This window comes from Ciconia boyciana, chromosome 7 (genome assembly GCF_034638445.1).
Source record: "Ciconia boyciana chromosome 7, ASM3463844v1, whole genome shotgun sequence".
NCBI lineage: Eukaryota > Metazoa > Chordata > Aves > Ciconiiformes > Ciconiidae > Ciconia > Ciconia boyciana.
The window spans coordinates 31,500,913-31,522,076 of NC_132940.1; the positions used below are offsets into that span (position 1 = coordinate 31,500,913).

General features: G+C 40.9%; 1 protein-coding gene across 2 annotated transcripts in view; it reads right to left on the reverse strand.

Annotated features, from left to right (window-relative positions):
* Positions 1–1,844: 1,844 nt before the first annotated feature.
* Positions 1,845–21,164, reverse strand: part of FAM20B (FAM20B glycosaminoglycan xylosylkinase) — a 28,688-nt gene continuing 9,368 nt past the window's right edge. For both annotated transcript variants that reach the window (XM_072867518.1, XM_072867519.1), the window contains 6 exons: positions 18,623–18,709; positions 16,017–16,126; positions 13,596–13,767; positions 10,645–10,836; positions 8,294–8,353; positions 1,845–6,517 (listed from right to left, as the gene is read on the reverse strand). In XM_072867518.1, coding sequence (XP_072723619.1) covers positions 6,286–6,517; positions 8,294–8,353; positions 10,645–10,836; positions 13,596–13,767; positions 16,017–16,126; positions 18,623–18,709 — 853 coding nt within the window. In that variant the 3' untranslated portion in view covers positions 1,845–6,285. The remainder of the gene's footprint in view (positions 6,518–8,293; positions 8,354–10,644; positions 10,837–13,595; positions 13,768–16,016; positions 16,127–18,622; positions 18,710–21,164) is intronic.

A 21,164-nucleotide genomic window follows, 5' to 3' on the forward strand; every position in this document is an offset into this window, starting at 1 on the left:
GAAGTATCTGAATTGAAGCATTTATATAAATTTATAAAAAAATTCATAGCCATAACATTCAAACTCTACCTTCCCAGGGATAAGTGCTTTAGCTGAAGAGAGCTTATCAAAAGGGATGGACTTCATAAAAATTAGATGCTTCCATATTCCAGAGGAAAAAACTTTGAGAAAGCAAATTCTGCAAGATAAAACAACTGACTGCCCAACACCACACCAGCTCCACGGTACTATGGCATAATTCCTGGGATGTCAGCTTCACTCAAACACAGCACATGGTAAGAGCTAGAGGGAAAAATAAAGCAGTTGTTTAATAACCTGCCAACTATATCTTTTTTGACCTGGCTCTGAGGTTAACAAGACACTGAAGTGGGGAAAAACAAAGAAAGAAAAAAAAAGTCACCCCCCCAAATAATCCAATTCCCTTTGCAGGACCTCAGGGAGGAAATGATCCCCATGGATTAGAAGGGAAACTGCAGAAGACTGGAAAAGATCGTAGTGCCCTACACTGAGGAGACCTCGCTCATACCGGACTTGGGAAGGATAGGGCTCGGAAGCACAGCAGCCAACGCCCTCGTACAGCTTGCTGGGATTATATCCCCCCCTTTTTGTTTGCTTCCTCTGCTGAATCTCGAACATTTGCTATAGTATTTGCTAATCTTCGGCTGACAGTCTTGCAGGAAGAGGTAGCTGCAGGGATCTGCATGGCCCCAGAGATGATACTAGGATGCACGGCTTTTCACCTCACGGCTGGTTATTCCAAAGCAGTCCTGCTGAGCAGCAACCACCCGATTAAAAATCCATGATCTTGGGTTCAATCAGGTCTTACAGTGCAGGTATCATCTAAAAAGAAAGAAAAAAACAGCACCACAAAAACGTGGTTATGCCTGGCTTATTCGGCACCCCTAACACAACTCGGTACAAGCAAACACTCAGAGGGAACCCTGCAATCCATGATTTTATACTACAGGCTGTATCTGCTGGACAGGGAAATGCCATGCATCCATCCTTTTATGGTTTTTCTGGTTTCCATACAGCAATTCCTTCTGCACATCCACAGATGAACTCTGACAGAAGGCAGGAGGAGGAGGAGTCTCTCTCTCCAGAGCTCAATAACACAGCTATGGATTAATCACTAAATAAGAGGAAGATCTGGAGTAAAGGATATATGGGGAGTCCTTTCCCCTTCTTCCTTTATTTTTTTCTCCCCACAAAGTCCTATCCCCAATCTCTTAAAAATACTGAGAGACTCCACAAAGAAAAAACAACAGAGCACCAGTCCCACGCTTGGGATATATGAACTAAGTTTATTTCTAATTTTTAGAATCAATAAAAATTTGTAGGGAAAGAATTTGAAAGATATTCAGGGAAAGTGCTAATTTCCAAAACTCTTTGGTTCTCCATTGGCTCAAAGTTGTTTCTGTTCATTCTTCTGTAAAATTATGTTCATTACATAATCAGAAACACTTTAAAATCTTCCAGTTACATGAATTCTCACCCTGTTACTAAGGCCAAGGACTCCAAAATTACATAGCAGTAATACAACAATGTGCTTCTAAAAAAACCAGCTCTCAAAACTAGCTTCTTCAGCCTTTCAAAACTTAAAACAATCTGTAATTTCTGCAAGTTGCTGAACTGCTTATACACAAGCAAGAATCCTGTCCTGCTCCCTGAGCAAACTGGCACCTCAAAAATAGAGATGGAGGACATGAAAAATTATTGTCACCACACAATGCTAGGAGACAAAAAACCCCCAGAACATTCCCCCCCCCCCGAACTCCCAAAATAAATCCCCAAAATGAGTTCTTACAAAATTCAGCAATGCTGAAGTCCAAAGTTTCAACTGAGACACTCTAGTTTAAAAAAAAAAAAAAAGCACGTGCCTTTGGTCGTTTCACAACACCACACTGATGCTACAGGCCAGGTCAAGGATCATTCCCACATTTCCGCGAGAGGCACAATGCCTTGGTAGTTTCATGGTGTCCTGTCCCCAAGAGCTGCATGGGGGCTGGCAGCAGCTCTTGCAGCCCTCAGAAATACACAGCAGTTCTCGGTGGCTTCCTTGGCTTCCAGATGCCTGACATTCAGAACTGTGAGCATCACCTCCTACCTCTGAAAAACTCACTGCAGTGGGTTAAGAAAATAAGCTCTGATACAGGCAGATTAAATCCCTGCACTCTGTGGGAACAGATTTTGATGTCTGTTTACTTGCCCCATCTCATAAAAGGGCTTCAATAAAATCCTAGAAAAGCGAACCATGAACAGCTGCCAACTCTATATACATCTCTTGCCAACTCAATATACAGCCCTTGCTCCGTATAACAAAGGCAACCTATTGGGACACAACCAAGAAATGAGCCTAGGTGCTTGGCAGATGCAGGGCCATGGGATGCACTTTCAAAAGCAAAAAATACTTGCTCTCTGAAGACCACTTAAAGCTAGATGTGTTGTTCTTCCGTATCACTTTGGGACACTCTTCTTAGACATATCTTTCCTTACCAACAAAGCTCTTGCAAACAACCTGCACATTTAACCCCATTCTTGGAAATACATGACTGGAATAAACGCCATTAATAACTATTAGTGAAGAAACAACCGTGAAACACCAGTAGCAAAACACTGTAAACATTCAGCTCACCACATGTTGGAACGAGAGAGAGAGAGAGAGAGAGAGACTTACGGGGGGGGTGGGGGGAGAGAGACTTAAACAATCCATCAATGTTGCTTTATTAAAATCTTTATTCACACAACGTTGCTTTATGTGGAATCAGACCCTGGGGGATACAAGTAGAAAGTCGTGATTGCATTCTGTTTTCTTATTAGCAACCTCCATTTGTGCAGCTGCTCCCAGGGGCAATCCTCTGACAGCTCCAAGAGGGGTGTCTATTTCAAGCATCTTGCTCCAGCTGCCACAGCAAATAAATTACCTTCTTAATAAATTAGTATTTTTCAGTTGAAGTTTGTTTGGCAAGACACACTCCAGTTCATTAGCTGCTAGAAGAGGAGCTGACTTCAGTGTCTCCTCCAGCCCAACTGCTGACGTAGGAAGGAGGAGATAAATAGCACATGGCTGACAATGCTCTCTTTTTAATTAGTTCTTGATTTCTGTGCTTCAAGCGCTCTGATATTACTAATATCCGCAACACAACCATTTTGTAATATCTGCAGCCAGCAAATTACAGTGTGCACAGTGAACAAGAATTAGAACACGTCATGAAAACCTCATCGACAGAGCATAGCACCTGCCTCACAAATGACGCCATTTTTCAGAGATTCAAGCAGACCCTGTTTACATCTGGGTGCTGCTTATTTCCTTTGCAATGGTTACAATTTAAAATTTCTCAGGGTTCTGTATTCAAGCAAAACCAACAATCACTGCCAAAATGCCAGAAATTATCACAAGGCCAAAATCAGATCTTCCTGATTTTGGGTAAGAGAGGAATTTATTCTTCTTTCCTGCTGCAGAACACCAAGCTCCAGTGGTGTTTATAGTGACCAGAAGTGTCAACATGACAAAAAAAGAAGAAAAAAGCAACTGTTTCTTACTTCCTCCTACTGATGATGCCGGACTTCACGCCCTTTGTTTACAATTAATCCAATACAGTGCTTTAAATCTTTGACATTCATACCAGGGCAAAACTTATCCCCAGGTTCCATCTGACAGCGAAAGCTTCAGCTTAGAGCCCTGTGAACAAGCAATACATAAGCCCTGAACACTAATTTAATTCCATAAAGACAGAAAGACATTTTTTGGAATCCATTATTAAATCAAATGTAAATTATCAAGAGTGATCAAATGTAAATCAAAACTTCAAATCTTGGTAGATCCTTCCCAAAATATTAAGTTCTCATGATTAAGCTCAAGGAGAAGAACATGCTTTTAAAAATGCTACAAGTCACTACCATGTGCTTCACCATCTCCCCTTTGTGTAAATCATCTTCAATTTCCTGGGAAACAGTTTATGCCAAAATGCCTCAGTATGAATCTATTCTGCTTTAGAGTAAAAGCATTCACTAACCACCTAACTGTTGCCCACAGTACTCCCCAACACTGTCTCGCTCAAGCACCAAAATCTGACAGCAAGCCAAGGGACAGGCCAGCTCAGCCAGCGAGGGAGCAGGGCAATCCCTGCGTGGTTCCTGCCCACGCTCACCATCAGCTGAGCAAACTCACTTCTGCCCTAAGAGAACCTGCAAGGCACAATCCACGCCGGTAGGTTAAACTCCCCGAAGGACCATGGCTTCTGAAGCATGTGTTACATTATCAACTACAGCAATAAACAGGCACTAGCTTAACACCAGTGTCCTAAAAGCTGGCTGTGCATTAGAGTCCTGACTAGTAACACCAATAAATAACTCCACATCCCATCCTGACTGTGGGGCGGGTCTGTGACGTGGCCAAGCCCAGAAGAGAACATAAAATTAAATTTCAGGTAAACAGCTGCATTCTACTTTCAAGATACTCTGCTCAGACAATGACAAAAAGACTTCAACAAAATAAAATTGCTTTTTTAAAATAAACTCTCTCACTAACACCTCTTTGATCAGGTATGGCAGCAGGTGCAAGAACAGGAAACAGCTCTTTATCTGCCTGCCACACTACCGCAGAGCTAGAAAGACTTTGACAGACAAATCAAGGAAAAGATCTTAAACTGACATTTTGCTGCTCTTACAAGTTCAATGATAAGTAATCACTTTGGGAAGTGAGCTCTTTCCTTACTTCTAAGGACCATACTGTCTCTGAACTGAAAATCGATGCAAACCTGTTAAATTTGGAAACGTAATGACGAAGCTGCTTCCCTTCTGGAGACACAGATCCAGACTTACCACAAGCGTGACAAGTTCTATGGCCACAAGCTCATCTGCAGTGCAGGCTGACGCAGTGCTGAAGGATGACAGGACTGGCACCAGATGAGTGCTACAAGTCCGCCCTGAAAAGCTCACTTGCACTGACTCTCCCCATCTATGGCAAAACCATTAGGAGCAAGGATCCCAGGATGACCACCCCAGTCAGAACATCACAGTGGGGGCTGTTGCAGGAAGCACCTGGGGAAGGCAGAAAACTTAGTGGAAGTGCTCACAGCTTCAGAGCTCAGCCACAAGCCAGGCCAGGTAGATGGTGGGACTGAAAAACTGCTGGCGTTCCACCAAACAGCAGCACTGAGGTGTGATTACAACACTGAGCAGCAGGAAGCTCCCTCCACGTGAGATGATGAGGAAAGACCACAGCTCAGGGTTCTCTCTACTCTTCTCAAGGGCCTTGCCCACAGCTGTTGGTTCCTGGGGAAGTCCAGCAATATACCTCTCTCTCGCCAGTGCAACACACCCAGATTCCCCAAATTAAATAGGGCATACAGTAAGCAGCATGTCCTCACTAAACGGAACCTACTTCCGAGGACAGATTCTGTCCTCCTTCTCAGCTACAATACAATGAAAATTTGGTTAATATGGACACAGGACTGCAAGGATATTTCCTCTACTCAGACCTTGCCAGATTCCCTATAAATGGAAAACAGTGACAGGGCATGTGGAAACTTACTTTAACCCCTTAATTACCAAGTGCTGTATAACCACCCTGTCCTCCCCTAAATCTCCAACCCTGTGGATAAGTCTTCGATAGGACTTCAGCAAAAACACTGAAGCATTATCATATATGAGGCAAACCCCATTCCCAGCCTTTTATCGAGGAAAAGACAACTGAGCAGCAGAGGTCCCCTTTCCCACCCCTAATGGCATTCAGAAGAACATCCCACCCCCGGGGGGGTGGCACAAGTCTTCAGTCTAATAATTATTTTATTCACCACTTCCTCTTTCTCTAAAGAAGCAGTAAAATGCCTAACCAGCTCACAGCTGATTATGTACAACCCTGAATCAGACAACAACTCGCAAGAGTATATGTGGGGAAGAGAAGGGGAGAGGATCGTACTGTTCATCTCCATTTGTCCCCTCTAGATTCAGTTCACAAATGAGTGTCTGTATTCCACACACTTCCACCAACACCAAGAGCCATTTTTATCCAGTGCAATGTCCACTGCCGGCAATGGACACACCACAATGGCCAAGATGCCACTACGGGTACTGAGCCATCCAAGGCTCCAACTTGCCACCTCTCACTGCTGTCAGCCCAAGGTAAAAGCCAGTGTCACCTCTGTTTCTCTGGCTCAGAAGCTTTCCTGTTCATTTCAGTCCATCTTGGCCACAGCCTTTCCAAACTGATTGTGCTGTTTTTCTATCACTTTTTTGTTTGTTTGTTTTTAAAAAAGGAGTTTCATCTGTGTTCCACTACAATTACAAATGAGACAGTGTCATCCTGTCTTCCACCAGCACAACATCTGGCCCAAACTGGTCTGTGCACTGCTTCACTGTAGCCAGAATGCTGAGAAGCCGCTGGTCTAGGGCATCCAGATGAGGGTCAGAAAGCACTGGTGAGATGGGGTCATGCGACATAGCAGTTTTTAAGGCAGACTTCAGTACTCCATTCTTCAGGTAATTGAGTCTGTTCCAGGTAGAAACCCGGATGCTGCAAAAGAAAGAAACAAAGATGTCATCATACCACTGTCCCGCTAAAGTCCCATCAGCAATACCAAAAGCCAACCTCTTGAGGGAGCCTGTTACATGATGATTTTATTTAAACAGAAAGGAATCTTATTACAAAAGTGGTTTTGGCATGGGAGGGTCCATGTATAACTGCATTATGTGCAATATCTAAGTGAAACTTGAAAACTGAAGGTGAAGAAGAAAGAATCTAACGTGACATAATTCTTATGTTATACAGGAACACGTTCAGCTGCTAGCAAGGAAGTTCTTCAGTCCTGAGGCCTCCCAGACACAGTTTGAAAAGGAAAGAAACGGAAAGAAAATTAACAGTCTGGTTGTTAATTCAAAAACAAAACTCACGTCACCTCAGGAAGAGCATCCCTGCCCAACAATTAATCACAAAGGACACAAGTCAGTCGACTGAACTTCCACAGAAAGTGAACACAGCAGTGATCTTCCTGCTTCACTGGCCACTGCACTTGTTAATGTCAGCCCATCTAAACTGTCCTGTTCTGTGAAGTCTCTTGGGATTCTCCCCCAGATTTTTGTGTTTTAGCACCACTGGTCTAAACTCTTGGCTTTTGATGGCCTCCAAAGAAACCAGCAATATAAGTGCTGTAACAAACCTATAGTTAAAACAATTGTACATATGACTTCTTATATGGCATTTGCCTGGTATCAGAAAGAAAGGATATGTGAAAAGCAGGAAACTGCAAAGTCTCTTACATAGATAAACTTCTCTTCTAGTTGCATTTGGGAGAATCTAGATGAGAAAGACTCCAAAAGATCCTCATAAAACAGGAAATTAAAAAATGTATTTAAAATTAATGTAGGAAAACTAAAGAATTTGAAAATAATTTACTTTAATTACTCTCCATATGGATTCTGCAAGAATCTTGCAGAATGTAGGCCAGGTGTACTGTAGCATGCATAGAGCCTTGCTTAGTGCAAGCAGGGGGTGAGAGCTCAGGCTTTCTGCAGAGTTGCCAGGTTTCACAGGCCCCAAGGAATTTGGGAGACAGAACCCCCTGAGGACAGGCTCAAGGAACTCTCAACCAAATGCTTAATTTGGAAGGTTTACAGGAATTAATGTTACCTTGAAGTAACAGATGCAGGAAACGGATATATCAGTATTTTTCTTCCTGGTACTTTTATCTATTTGTTAATGAGAAGTAGCAATGGGCTGGTGAGAGACCAGCCACAGAAAACAGAAATCAACAAGTCACAGCCTCTAAAAATAAAATGAACAAAAACACAGCTCACAAGGCCAAAGCGGAAACAAAATCCTGCAAAAAACCTACAAGCTTCACTTTGAGAGAAGCACCCTGAGCAGTGCTGCAGTCTTGTTTAGAAAGAACATTTGGAAATGAAGGTAGTTAAGTTGCCAGACACGTTGAGTCCTTAGCTTCTGTCAGGGAGAACTCAAACTGTGATGTGAACTTTTATTCGACAGAAGCTGGATGCAGACAGCTGCAGATGCAAAGTACCTGTCATACTGACTAAGGATAGATTTGAACCAGTGACCTGGAGGCGAGACTACTTCCTACAGTCTACCGTCTGGTTTACTACCTTAATAAAAATGTATTTCTCGGCTTCTTGAGCAGTGACAATGCATCAAACAAACATAGTACCTCAAAAAAGTAAAGCACTATGTACCCGAGTGAACATTTTTGGGTTGCCAGAAGGCTTCAAACTTAATTACATTGCACACCTAAGGGCAGCAGTTGTAAAGTGAACAGGATCCCTGCATTTCACTTACATGCAGCACTGATAAAGAGGAGCCAAGATGCTTCTTTCATCCAGGGCAGGGTTTCCAAAGCTGAAAAGCAAAATTAAAAGCAAGTGAACCAGTTGAACTCCTAATGTTGTTCTCAACATCAACAGATTTGTAAAGAATTCAAAAAAATCAATACTAGGCAATTTCATGCTCCAACAGCTCAAATCATTTAAATTAAAATATAAACAGGCTATGACCAATTACAGATATAACTCAACAGCATCAGCTAATGTACCAGATAAATGGAAGCAACACCAGCATACCTAGTTCTTTATCAGACCAAGACACCTTAGAAACAAACTTCAGAGGAGTTTAGAAATTGAGCTCATCTTGCAAAGCAGGGGAAAGGAATAATTGGTATTCTGGACATAGAGAGTGGGAGTTTTGCCTGGCTGACACAACTGGACAGGGTATGAATGAAATAGCAGCCATGTGCTGTTTTAAATGGACAAGTTTAGATCAACAGTTCAATGAACAAGGTGATCAACTTTAACATTTCACGATCGCACTTTCTAAGGGAGGCCTGCCAAAAGGATTTCATAGTATTTCCAGCTTCACCTAAACATGTGCCTTTTTTTTTTTTTTAATAGTTTCACCCCCCTCATAATACTGTTTTTGACAAAGAACTTTCCTTTCAATAAAGATAACTTACTCTAGGAGTCTGGCATTACTCTACTCAAATAATTCTGTTATTAGTAGCTTTAAAACTGGAATAAGCTCCCCAAAGAAGTGGTCACAGCACCAAGGAGTGTCTGGACCATGCTCTTAGTCATAAGGTTTAGTTTTAGGTAGTCCTGCGAGGAGCAGGGAGTTGGACTCGATGATCCTGATGGGTCCCTTCCAACTTGAGATATTCTATGATTCTATGAAGAAACTGTCCCCCTATCCCTTATCTCGAAGGAGCTGAAAGAACTTTATACTTAAGCTTTCAAGAAAACAATTTACTTCTGGGCCTGCAAAGCCCCACCGGAAATGTTTTCATAACATTATAAGCACATACCATAATGAAAGGTCTAACATGACCTTCAACTACCATATTCACTTACAGTGACTAACACATTAACTTCCTCCTAATGCATTGCCAGACCATTATAGAAAGACAATTTTTGCCAAATTCACCTAAAGCAGTCTGAAAGCAGCAATAATTAAGCAGCCCCAAGGTGGAACACATCTTGCTGACATAACTGAAGGAGTGTTACTGAACAGGCTGATGTATAAAGACAAAATACTCAACTCAGCCACTGCAGACAAATTAGAAACAAAGGAAGGAAGGAAGGAATCCACTATACGAAAGGCAAATGGGGAAAGAAACGGTAACTCCAAGCCTTCCAAGGATCTGTCTAGATCAGAGGTCTCAACTGCTGCGTACACTTCGTACAAGTGGTATGCAAAGCCACTGCAGAGCAGAGCCTGGCACAGGAACTGCCAGAGCTAACTATCAGAAGCTGGTCCATCTGCAGAAGGGGAAACTCACTGCCACTGCAGTGGTGCCCATCAGAAAAAAAAACTCAGGAGTGTCTGGACTATATAATGAGAAAGTGGAATAGGTTATCTTTGTTTTTAAGATAAATTAAGCAAATTGTTATGATTTTAAAAACACTGTATGTTCAATAGGATTTTAAACTTAAAGTATACCAGCGAACATACAGAAACTATAGCAAAGACAGAACAACTTACATTTTAAATACATATGCTTAATAGTAAAGTTTGGCCTCAAGAAGGACTTCTCATCAGTTCCTTTCAGTTACCACATGCTTCATTTTTGTTTCGCTAATAGTTAATGTCCGCACTCAGGACATCATCATATTTTGCTCTCAGTATCAGTTCTATCTCCATTTTAAACTTTTAAAGCCAGAGCAGACAGATCCAGAAGGCAGGGAATGCCTAATTATTCAGAGAAACATTTTGAAGAGATCTACTTTTACTATGGCACTCACTAATACTCACTGGTAAATAATAAATCATAAGTTTTTAATCTTCCACTAATTAAAAGCATAAAAGGGAGGGGCTTTTCTGGGGATAGGAGGAGAGACACAAGCAAACCTTTGAAAGTTGCTTGGGGAAAAAAGGTCATACTGTGTTAATTTGGGCGTTTCTGTAGTTTGACTAAGACTTTGCCCAAAGCAGTGATAGTATCTAGAGCACAGAGTAAGCATCACAGCCTTTGAAGGACCCTAATATTTGGTGAGTAATTTCTGGTAAGACAGTAAGCTTTGGATTTTTAGCACAAAAGGTATTAAGGAAAACATTAGTGAGAGAAAACAGAGCCATACAGAGCAGATAAATGTCTGCCCTTGTGCTCATCACTGCCCGGCCACCAGGATTTCCCTTACCTTTTGGCATTATCCAAGAGGATGAGCATACTGGCTCCTTCATCATCCTGGAAACTCTCATAGTGATGCCTGTCAGCATTCCCAATCAAATAGTCAAAGATTGCAGTGTCAATGATATCAAGGAGACGGGGGCCCGAGTCATAGGGTGAAGTCTTCTTCACAGCATCACAATAGCTTTCGTCATACTCCCACCTGTGGGCCATCAAGAGAAAACAAATCAAGTCTTCAAGGAACACTCCATCATTGCACACCAACGGTATATATAGCTGTCCCTTTATTCACTTAAAAGTGAGTAAAGAAAAGGTGAGTGCAGCGGTCAAGGCTATATAAAAAAGAAAGAGCTAGACGAAAGTGTTTTATTAAAAGAGTAAAACCTGTATCAACACCCTAGCGTATGGAGCAAGCTATAGTTTCAGTGCAAGGTTATATATCATCTTCCTACACAAAACAAGGTCAGAGCTTGCTTCCTCACTGCTCACAGCTTCCTCGCTGCTCACAATTCAGCAGTGGTCAGGCTGCCTCACAGCAAGATTCCCATCATGACTTGCCTTCCTTAATTTCCTAAATAAGGACTTCAAGTACTGTGTATATTTCTATTGCCTTGACCTACTTCCATCAGTCTTGCTTTCCAGTGATCCTCTTCATTTTTCCTTTCTAATGCAAATAACCTCATCACGGTTACTAATGACCTCCTCTGTCCTGAGGAGAAGGGCCTGATATGTGTTCATTCTCCTTCACTCACAGCTGTCTCTTTCCTCCCCACTTTCCTTTCAGAGCCTCTCACCACCTTCTCCAATGGCAAGATTTCAGGCTTCCCTTTTCTCTCCTCTCCTTCTACACATAACCTAGGCATGTACTTGTGGTCTTATAACATGGATGCCATGTCTCAATTCTCCAAAGCTAAGATTTTAAATGTTCTCATTTTCTTCCTTACAGTTTTCAAAGCTATTCAACACCACCACCAAAACAGCCAAATCTCTGGTGTATATCCTTTCCATCTGTCAACCTAAATAACAAGTACATCTGTAACATCTTCCATGTAAGGACTGAAACAATCCTTCACAAAATAGCAGTTAAGTTGGAAATGCCTTAAACCATCTGTCAACTGGAAACAGAAGTGGAGGAAACAGAAGCTGGAGAGACTCACTGACACGCTCAAAATTGCACAGTCATAAAAGCAGGGAGATCAGAATTTAACTACTAGAACTGCCACATACCCCACCTCATCTTCTAGAGTTCTGGAACCTAAGCTCCAAATATCCCATCTTTCCTCCAGTTATCCAAATCAGAGTGGCCAAAATTTTATCTTCTCAATGTTTTTGTTAACACGTCACAGACACTCCTCAAATGTTGTCTCTAGTTCCCTCTTTCTTTTGCATCAAGGTCCAACTCGCATTCAACTTACAGCACAAACCCACAAGGTGAAAGTCGCAGAATGTAATCCTCCTTGTACTGGATACATTTCTTTTACGCTACACCCCTCTCTCCCTCAAGTGTTTCTCTTCTCTCATTTTACTTTAGATCAGTATTTAATCTCCTTGCAACAATTTTTCAGATATACTATGCCCTCTCTCCTCATTTTTCATTCACTCTTTCAAGACAGACCTTTCTCCGACATTTATTTCTGATCATTTATATTGTATTAGCATAGGACTTCGAAGGTCAGGGATTTGATCTATTACATGTCAATTAAAAATTATGTATGCTAATGTAACTATATGAATTATGTTCAAAAGGTCAACTCAGGACAGAGTAGAAGCAGCTAGATTGGGGAAAAAATACCTACAGAGTTATTTTTCCATAATTACCAGTAACAGAAAAAGGAGAGCATGACATCTAGAGCATTTAATTCTCCTGATGCTCTCAAAGTGGAAAGCGCAACATGACAAGGTGCAAAACAACAGAACCATGCAATTCCATCTGAACGAGGCAAGAGCAAGTAAGTTTAAAATACAGCAAATATCAAATCAGCACAGGTATCAGGGTAAACTCCTGTATAAGCAGGCAGTTTATGATGAAAAACAGTTCCTCAAAAAAAGAAACAACTCCAAGAAATTCAGTCAATTCATTACTGCAATTTACCATGTACTAAGTACAGCTGATTTTGACCTGTTGAAAAGGAGATAACACCTGCTGCTCAAAAATAAAACTGTATATTTAATACTCTAAAACAATTCAATAAAGCCTTTGGATGAGATTCTTTCTGAGAACAATCACATCATTGGAAATCAATGGATATTTTAGATCAAGGACTAAAAAAATATCTTTCTAATCACCTGTCCAGGACACAGACTTTGAAAAATTTACTAAGCTCGAAACCATCTGCTCTGGTCATGGCAAAAAATATCTCCAACCCAAATACTCAGACATGTTACATCTATTGTACAAGATTGCTAGATCCCATGTTTGTCCTTCTCTGCGAGCATTCTTTGGATGCTGAGCATGGTCACCAAATACTGATGGTATTCAAAGCAAAGAAGAACTTTTCAGTGCCTACCTACTTAAGCTAAACCAGCTCTACAACTATTGAAACAAACTACAAGGACCATGAAATCAGCTCTGACAGAAAACAGCACAGTGCTACCGTATTTTAGTGGGCCACAGAGAGGCACAGTGACAAAAGAAGGTCTAGTGGCACAAGAGAAGAGTCTTGGTTTGTCCAGGGCCAAGATATTCAGAGGCTGGAGTGATTATATGGTGGAGTTATGTTCCAGGCAAGAAGTAGAAAAAGGACAGCACTTAGTATCATGGAAAACAACAAAGATTTCTTTCTTGCTCATTTTAATTTAAACCTCATCCTAGACTTCTTGACTTCTAGCATCATATCAAGAAAGCTGTCAGCAAAACTCTAGGTTTTGAGAACACTTGCTCCTTAATTAGCCACTGTATTGCAAGGGTAATTCTAGTACAAATTATCATGTATAAAGAATAACCCTATCATGTTCTCATACCTGGCAAGTTTGCCTTCACGGTAAGTCCTACCCCATGGGTGCCGATGCTTCTGAAGAGGCCAGACATCTGGTAGCCACAGGGTCACTGACCCCTCCATGATGTCCCCGTCTGCACAAGCTGGTTCTGTTTCCCGACAATAGTAGCACTTCCCATAGAAGCAAGTGTTATTACCTTAAAAAAAAAAAAAAAGAGGTATCAAAAGAGCAGAACTTAATCCAAGGGATGCCAACTGAAATTCAGGAGCATATTGTTGCAGCAGAGCCTTCCCTGCAATAGGATTTCACTGCACTTGACCTTATGCTTCCTACCTCTCAGAGGGAGAGGCTCAAGAGATTAAACAGACATCTATTCATTCAAAGCAACATTAAAGACTAATATTCAAAGGAGAGAGTAATTATATTTTCTATTGTTTTTATCACACTGACAGTTAATATAACATTGCACTACCAACAAGTTTTTGTGATCCCTTCCTAGTCCTTAGGACCTTGTCTTTGCAACCTTAGCACTCCTTTTTTAAATTTCACACTTCATGTGTCAGGCTTCTCACTTTTCTGAAAAAGTTGACCAAAAAGAGACAAGTGAAAAAAGACTAAGCAGAACTCAAATGGATTTGGAGCCCTGAGACCTGCTGCACATCTCAGTTACTTGAGCTGACTCAGCAGAGGAAACACAAATGAGCTGTCATTCTTATATGACCTAGGAATGCAGACCTGCCAAAAGTTTCATGCATGTCTTCTGACAGGAGAGGAACAATGAAACCCTGCAGTCTTTAGTCCATTAAGGCCTATGTAGCCTGTAGTGTACAGTAATCTACGTAGTCTAAATTAACATTTTTAGCTTAACCTTTTCTATTTCACCCTTCTAACCTGCCTTCACTTGACTCTTGCCAAGTCAATTCCAGTTCCATATTCACAGATGTTCTCCCAAAATATTCTTCAACTATGTCACTTCCTTGTGCAACTATGTCTCACTTCCCTGTGATTCCACTTATTCCCTGTCCTTTCTTCCTTTGGCCCTACATCCAACATCCTCCCCAAACCAGGTCCCGCTCACTGACAGATGTGTTTTTCACTTTCCATCCTTACACCATGAGCCCAAATCCCACATCACAATTCCTTAGCCAGCCAGCACTCATTTGCAGTCCTCCATCCAGACCCGGCTTTCCTAGTACCCCAGTCAGACAACTTGAGGCCATCAGAGAGGTGATAATATACAACAGAGATCTTGCAGCAGACCAGATCTCTTATTTGTATGGAAAGCCCTGCAAGTCTCTCTTCCTATCCGTGGCCTGCACCAGGTCTAGGAAAAGACAGAATTCTTTGAGATTCTAGCTGCAACTCTGGCAAATCTGCACCGAGTATGTATGAATTATCTTTTCTTCAAAACCTCAGAAACTTGATCAAATTTCAGTTGACAAGGGATCACAACCTTCTCCCCAGATCCGCCCATTTCTTTGGTTCATGCTCTGCAGAACAGGCTGTTCCAAGGAATCTAAGGAAAGGCAATGAAAATTTCTGGAGCCATACTTCTCAAGTCAGCATTTCTGCTAGAAAACTGCTTAGTTATCTTGGCTGAAATTAGAAAAAGTAAAGTCTGCCTGAGGCAGACACCCAATCTGAATGCAAAAAGAGTTTGGCAAGGCAGAGATACTCTCATCTGAAAGTTGCACCTTACAACTGAAAGTGTTAGGCCAACTTAGTAGGTGAGACTACCAACAGTGCTTGTAATAGAAATATACAGAGGCACACATATTTATCAGCTGTAATGAACAATCATCTCTAGAGTCTTACTAGGGAAAAAAAAGAAAGAGTAATAATTGGACATTTTATGAAAGCCTGAAGGAGTTAAGGCTGCAGCATAAGTCATTTCTTGGTGTTTAACGACCACCTGGTAGGAGTTCACATTAATAATTCCCATTAAGTGCCCTTCACAGTATTATTACTGTAAACAACATATGGAAGTTCTGACACATTTAGTTATGAATGCTCAGCAGACTCTGATGTAGCACAAACAACATCTAATACCAACCAATGCATCAGCTCTATAAATTATCCCAAATCACCACTGCGTTCGCGTTAAATACAATTCCATTTTTTTCCTTTCAGGTCTAATCATAGACTTTTCTAACCACCTCTGACAGCAGAGAGAAAATTCCTCCTCAGAAAAACCCCCATCTGTAACAGCAGCTTGAGGGAACACAGAGAAGTTACAGAGGAAAAACTGCTTGGAGAAAATCAAGTCCTCCTCCCCTGCCAAATAGGGTTATACAAGTTATGATCTGTCTTGGCACAGAAAGAGATTTACCAGCTTCCTGTATCACAGTTAACTGTTCTACAACTGTGTCAGATTCCCATGGCTCTTTTTTCCCCATTAAACATGTTTTTCTTTACTGGGCTGCACAATCCATGGAATCCACTTACCCAGAGTCATGAAGGTACCCAGAAGCTGCTCTGTGGCAACTGGTTTGATCTCTGTACGTAGATTCACAAACCTGCCAACCACCAGTGGAGCTCGTCGGAAACCCAGAATTCTGATTTGGGGTGAAAAAACATGACATGAGAATTTGCAACATAGGCATCAGTTCTAAATTAAAACAAAACAAAAACACAGTCTCTGTGCCATTGTCTGAAATTGAGATGACTGAGACCAAAGAATAAAGTTGGAACCCTGCAGCAATCTCCTGTCTTCTCCAAGGCAAAGTAAGGAAACTCATTTTTCTCAAGTGCCTGGATGTTAAACTTGCTTTATAGGCCATCAGTGACACTCCTTTATCAGAGTATTTGCAGCAGAGCAACACAGGATGCACCATGCTCCAACTCTCAGAAATCAGACCTCATACCAGAAATATCCATCATCTGTCTTGTGTACAGGCTGAAGCAGTAACCATATGGCCTTTGGGCTGGTCACCTGGAAAGATCATTTATAATTTGTGGGAATTACTATCTATTAAAATGTTATGTTTAAGCCCAATTCAATTATACTTGAAAGGAAACAATCTAGGAGTTATTTTGTCTGTGAGGGGAGAGAAGGGAAGAGAGAATGGTAGAACAAAACTGAATGCCTGAAGTGTCTGGAAAAAAGACAGGTGGGAAGAATAATCATAAAACTTGCAGTCACAAGATCCAGGTTCCACTCCCACATCTGCCACAGTCTGCTCTGTGACCACAAATGACTTGGGTATTTGTAATGGAATTTTAAAAGCGCTTAAAGGAGGAGTACAAATATCAGTATAACATCAGCCCCAACTCTCTTAATGGACTTTTGATACCCTTTTGGTAGTCTTTGCATCTCAGAAAAAGACTGAAAAGGGACTGTCCCTTCTGAAAAAGGGACAATCCACATTCCACAGAGATACTGGGAGAGTCACTCTAATAGCTGCAAAGTATTGTTTTTAGATATTCAACAAGTAAGTCCCCTTCCGTAAGTATAAAATACCTCTAAGAAAGGGCAACGCAAAATGTCTGCCTGAACAAATTGTGTATGCATAAAGACAAAATTCATAGCCAATACAGACAGTTATGCACAGCTTGAGAAAATGCAGGCATTCCAAGTAAATAAGCACAGAGCTTAGATCTGGAAAACCTGTCCCTGTATTTTCAGACCCACAGCTGAAAGGCCAGTATCCTGGCTAGCACAGCCTCCCCATTAGTGGTAAGCATACAATATTTTTCAGGTCCTTCTTGAAACAATGGCATCCTTGGACAAAATATGTAACTGTCACCATTCAAAACAAAGGTACACGCTAACGTTATGTGGGCAGGTAGCTTCTGCTAGGTATTTTTGAAGACTATAGAGGTGCATACCCACAAAGAGAGGAGAAAGGCCAGAGAAACAAGCACCAAAACACAGCCAAATAGACAGCAAGGAAGAGCTAAGAAAGAGGGGTTTGTACACTGGAAAGCAGCTTTGAATTGTTGCTTTACCATGTTTAATCATTGGTTTTTCAGGGAAACACAAATCTGTTCTTGAAAGCACAAATGGACAACAGACACCTGGCTACATCTTTTTCTTTCTTTTTTTCCCTCCCCCCCCCTTTTTTTGGTCTTAAAATACCCTGATTTTGGCATACTACCTAAAGATTGCAACAACAGTGACAGGTATTACACAACTAGAATTACTAATTTCCATTGCCTGTGCAGTGTGTTCTACAGGTGAATTAGGACTAACCTATCTTTTACCACCTACTAATTCAGTCACAGTGATGAGCCTCATATTTATGTACTAGGAAGGGAAGACTAATACCTCAGTTTAAGTTCAACCATTCGATTCTTTATTATATTTGTCCCTCCTTATTCCCTTTTCAAAGATTCTAAGTCTCTTTATATAAGAATTTTTCACATCTTTAATTATCTTCAGAAATCTTCTCCAAAGTGCTGGCATAGTCCTCTTATAATGAGACCAAGACTGCGATCATTTATTCTAGATGAAACTGCACCTTTAACTCGTATTTCACAACTATCAACATTCAATACTTGGTAATTTCTGTCCCACTTCTTTGCATATGCTGTAACTTTGTTGTTTTTTTTTTCCTGGTAATTGCACCTCCAGTTCAGATCCACAAAACCACCTGGATACCCCTGAATAGAATTAATATATGAATAGCTGTTTTTCCTCTAGGATGCATTGATTCATATTTAGTCTACACTAAATTGTTAGTCTAGACATTAGACTTAACTTTTTAGCATAGTGGACGTTACCTTAGCACATACATACAGCATTTCAGACTCTTCCACAGGATTTGGCTAAGCTCTTTCTTACATATAATATGAAATATCAGTGGTTTCAGCACTCATCCTCCTTTTCAAATTTCTCAAATAAATCTTAAATGTTAGAATCTTGCACAGATCTTCGAAATGAAGTTTCACAAAAAAGCTAATAATTTTTATTTTTTGTTTCAATGCGATACATTAGCAGGTTTAGAAATAGCTCACACCTGAGGTGTATTCTTCAAGGGACCTCTTTTTCCCCAACTCTGAAAAAGCATTTACCAGAGACAATAAAACCAGGTAACCCAATAGTTCCATACCTATCCAAGTGAAAGGCTGCCACTTCTGCATTGTGTCTGTCATAGCCAGCATATGGTTCTCCTTCCACTACGTAATCCCTGGCATATCTGTAATTGAAGTAAATCAAATTAAATGATTAATGCAGGATTCCCATCAATTCTGCTGTTCAGAGTAAGAAGTGCAATAACAGTGCTAAGTTAAACAGACTCTGGGTCACTTTCAAAATGATTGCCAATGGGAGAGGGAAAAATTATTAATGAAGTAACGTACAGACTGCTGAAGTAGTAAATAAGGAGGAAAGGTCAGTAATGTACAGTGGTCTCAAGAACTCGGGAAGCAGTGCCTATTCAAACTAATGAGTTTTAATTCAACCATATGCCAAGTCACATCTAGGAACAAAGAGCACAGACACAGCTACAGAACAGAGGGCTACTTATACTGGAAAGCAGCAACTCCACAAACGGTTTTGGGGTTAGAATGGATTGTAGATTAACATGAAAATACAATCTGATATTGTGGAAGAAATGCCAAATGCAATCTTTAGTAGCTAGAAGATCAGCAAGCGTGAACCTGAGGACAATACTGGATATAAAACCCCCTTTTATTCTGGTGGAGAAAAGACATAATGAACACCAAGAAATAGAAATTAGACACTCATTACAACAACAATGGTATATTTTGGTGAAGTGGTGGGCTTTTTTTTTTCCTTTTCTTTTTTTTAATAGATGTTACTTAAATATTAAAGGCAAACACAAACTTCTGAGATTCATGACATTTGAATCAGGTCTAGGTATTGCTTAAGCAGCATGCTTCAGATAAGCATAAAATATGACAATCAATACTGAGAAAATGGGTTAAATGCAATACATTTTCAAATAAAGTAAGGCCAAACTAGATTACCTGTTTTCTCATTTCCATCTATATATCAAATTGTGTAAACCGGATTATTTCCAACAGACTCAGGGTTCAAGCAGTAGCAGCAACAGTGTAAGAGAAGCCACAGTGCTCTACTTTGATGTTTTAACCCTGCTCAGAGAAGATCTGGGGCAAGACGACAGTCCATTTCATCAGTCTGAGCAAATGCATTAGCTTCTCGGCAAGGCAGCTCAACAGAGCATTAACCAGTGCGGAACGGTATGGAGTTTTTGGGAGGAGCATTCAAGAGATTCCTGCCAAATTGGAACTCCCTCCAAATAAGCATCTTATTTCACATATACCACTGACATGTAATGGTAGCAACTATTAATCATTAATAACTTAGGCTGGATTTCAAGTAATTTTGAAATTAGATAGCTAATCCTCAGAACACGCCCTCGGAGTCAGGTCTTTTGTATGTACTTACAGCAGGCTTTTGAAAACATGGTCACGTTTTGAAAGCTGCAGCGCTAAAACTTATTGGTAAAACACAACCAACTTTTTGCTTCCATGCACAGTAGGCATCTAGTCCTTTCTAGAGCAAAGGTGGCAAATCAAGAGAATTCATTCTTCTCCAACCAGTAAGTTTTCTCAAAACAGTTTTTAGTAGCAACTTTCACATACCTTTCAGGTCAAAAGCTAGTTAAAGAGACTATCTTGCAATGACAGAACGAGACTCTACCTACAAGCCTAGCTATTCAGCAGTCACAAACAGAACACGGATCTACCATACTCCTATAAACTGTCTAGCACTCCTATAAACATTCCCAGCTGCACATGTCCTTGATGGAGCATAGTCACTGTGTTCGCCTGCACAGACATTCCATTATGGGAATGTAATTTAATGCTTGGTGAAACGCTTTACAGCACTCACTTATACAGAAAGCACTATAGAAATGCCACGTCTTGTTACTGCATTTATGGGACGAGCCGCCTGTCATACCAGCAAGACTTCTGTGTGAAAGGTTCACACTGTTTAAACACAGCCCAGCCCCACAGTGAAGCTCTAGCCAGACCAGTAATTGACCATACAGAAACAGGGCTGCGAATGCAAGAAGTGGAGGGCAGGTTTTTTTTCTCATTCTCTAATCATTCATTAACATGACAGAAAAACTTCATGCTTGCTTAACCCAATATCCTTTGCAGAGAGATGTACTCATGCTGTGATGACAACATTTTACATTTGCAGTGCACTCCCATAAAACACACCTGCCTTACTTTTTTACATTTTTCTTTCTTGTCCTTTTCCCCAAAGGCAAACAGTTCAGAAAGCTTTACAGACATGCACAAGACATGCATAATTGTTCAATCATGTCAAATTTCCCTGCAGATCACCATAAACCATCCATCACCATACCAAGGAAGTCTCACTACCTGCCCATTCTTACATTGCTCCTCCAGTACTCACTATTGGCAGACAGGAAACTCAGGGGCTTTCACTCTGACCTACCAGGCCATTTTTACAGTCTTCATGCAGCTACACCAGACACCCAGATCTACTTTTAAGACCACTGTCAACTTTCACTCCTTCCCTGTTCTTGAACTGCATTCTCTTGTGGCAGTTTGACACGACCCTTACTCAGAAAGAGTAGGCAAGACTTGTCTCCACACTGCCAGAATGTGCGCTTCCACCATGAGGAAGATACT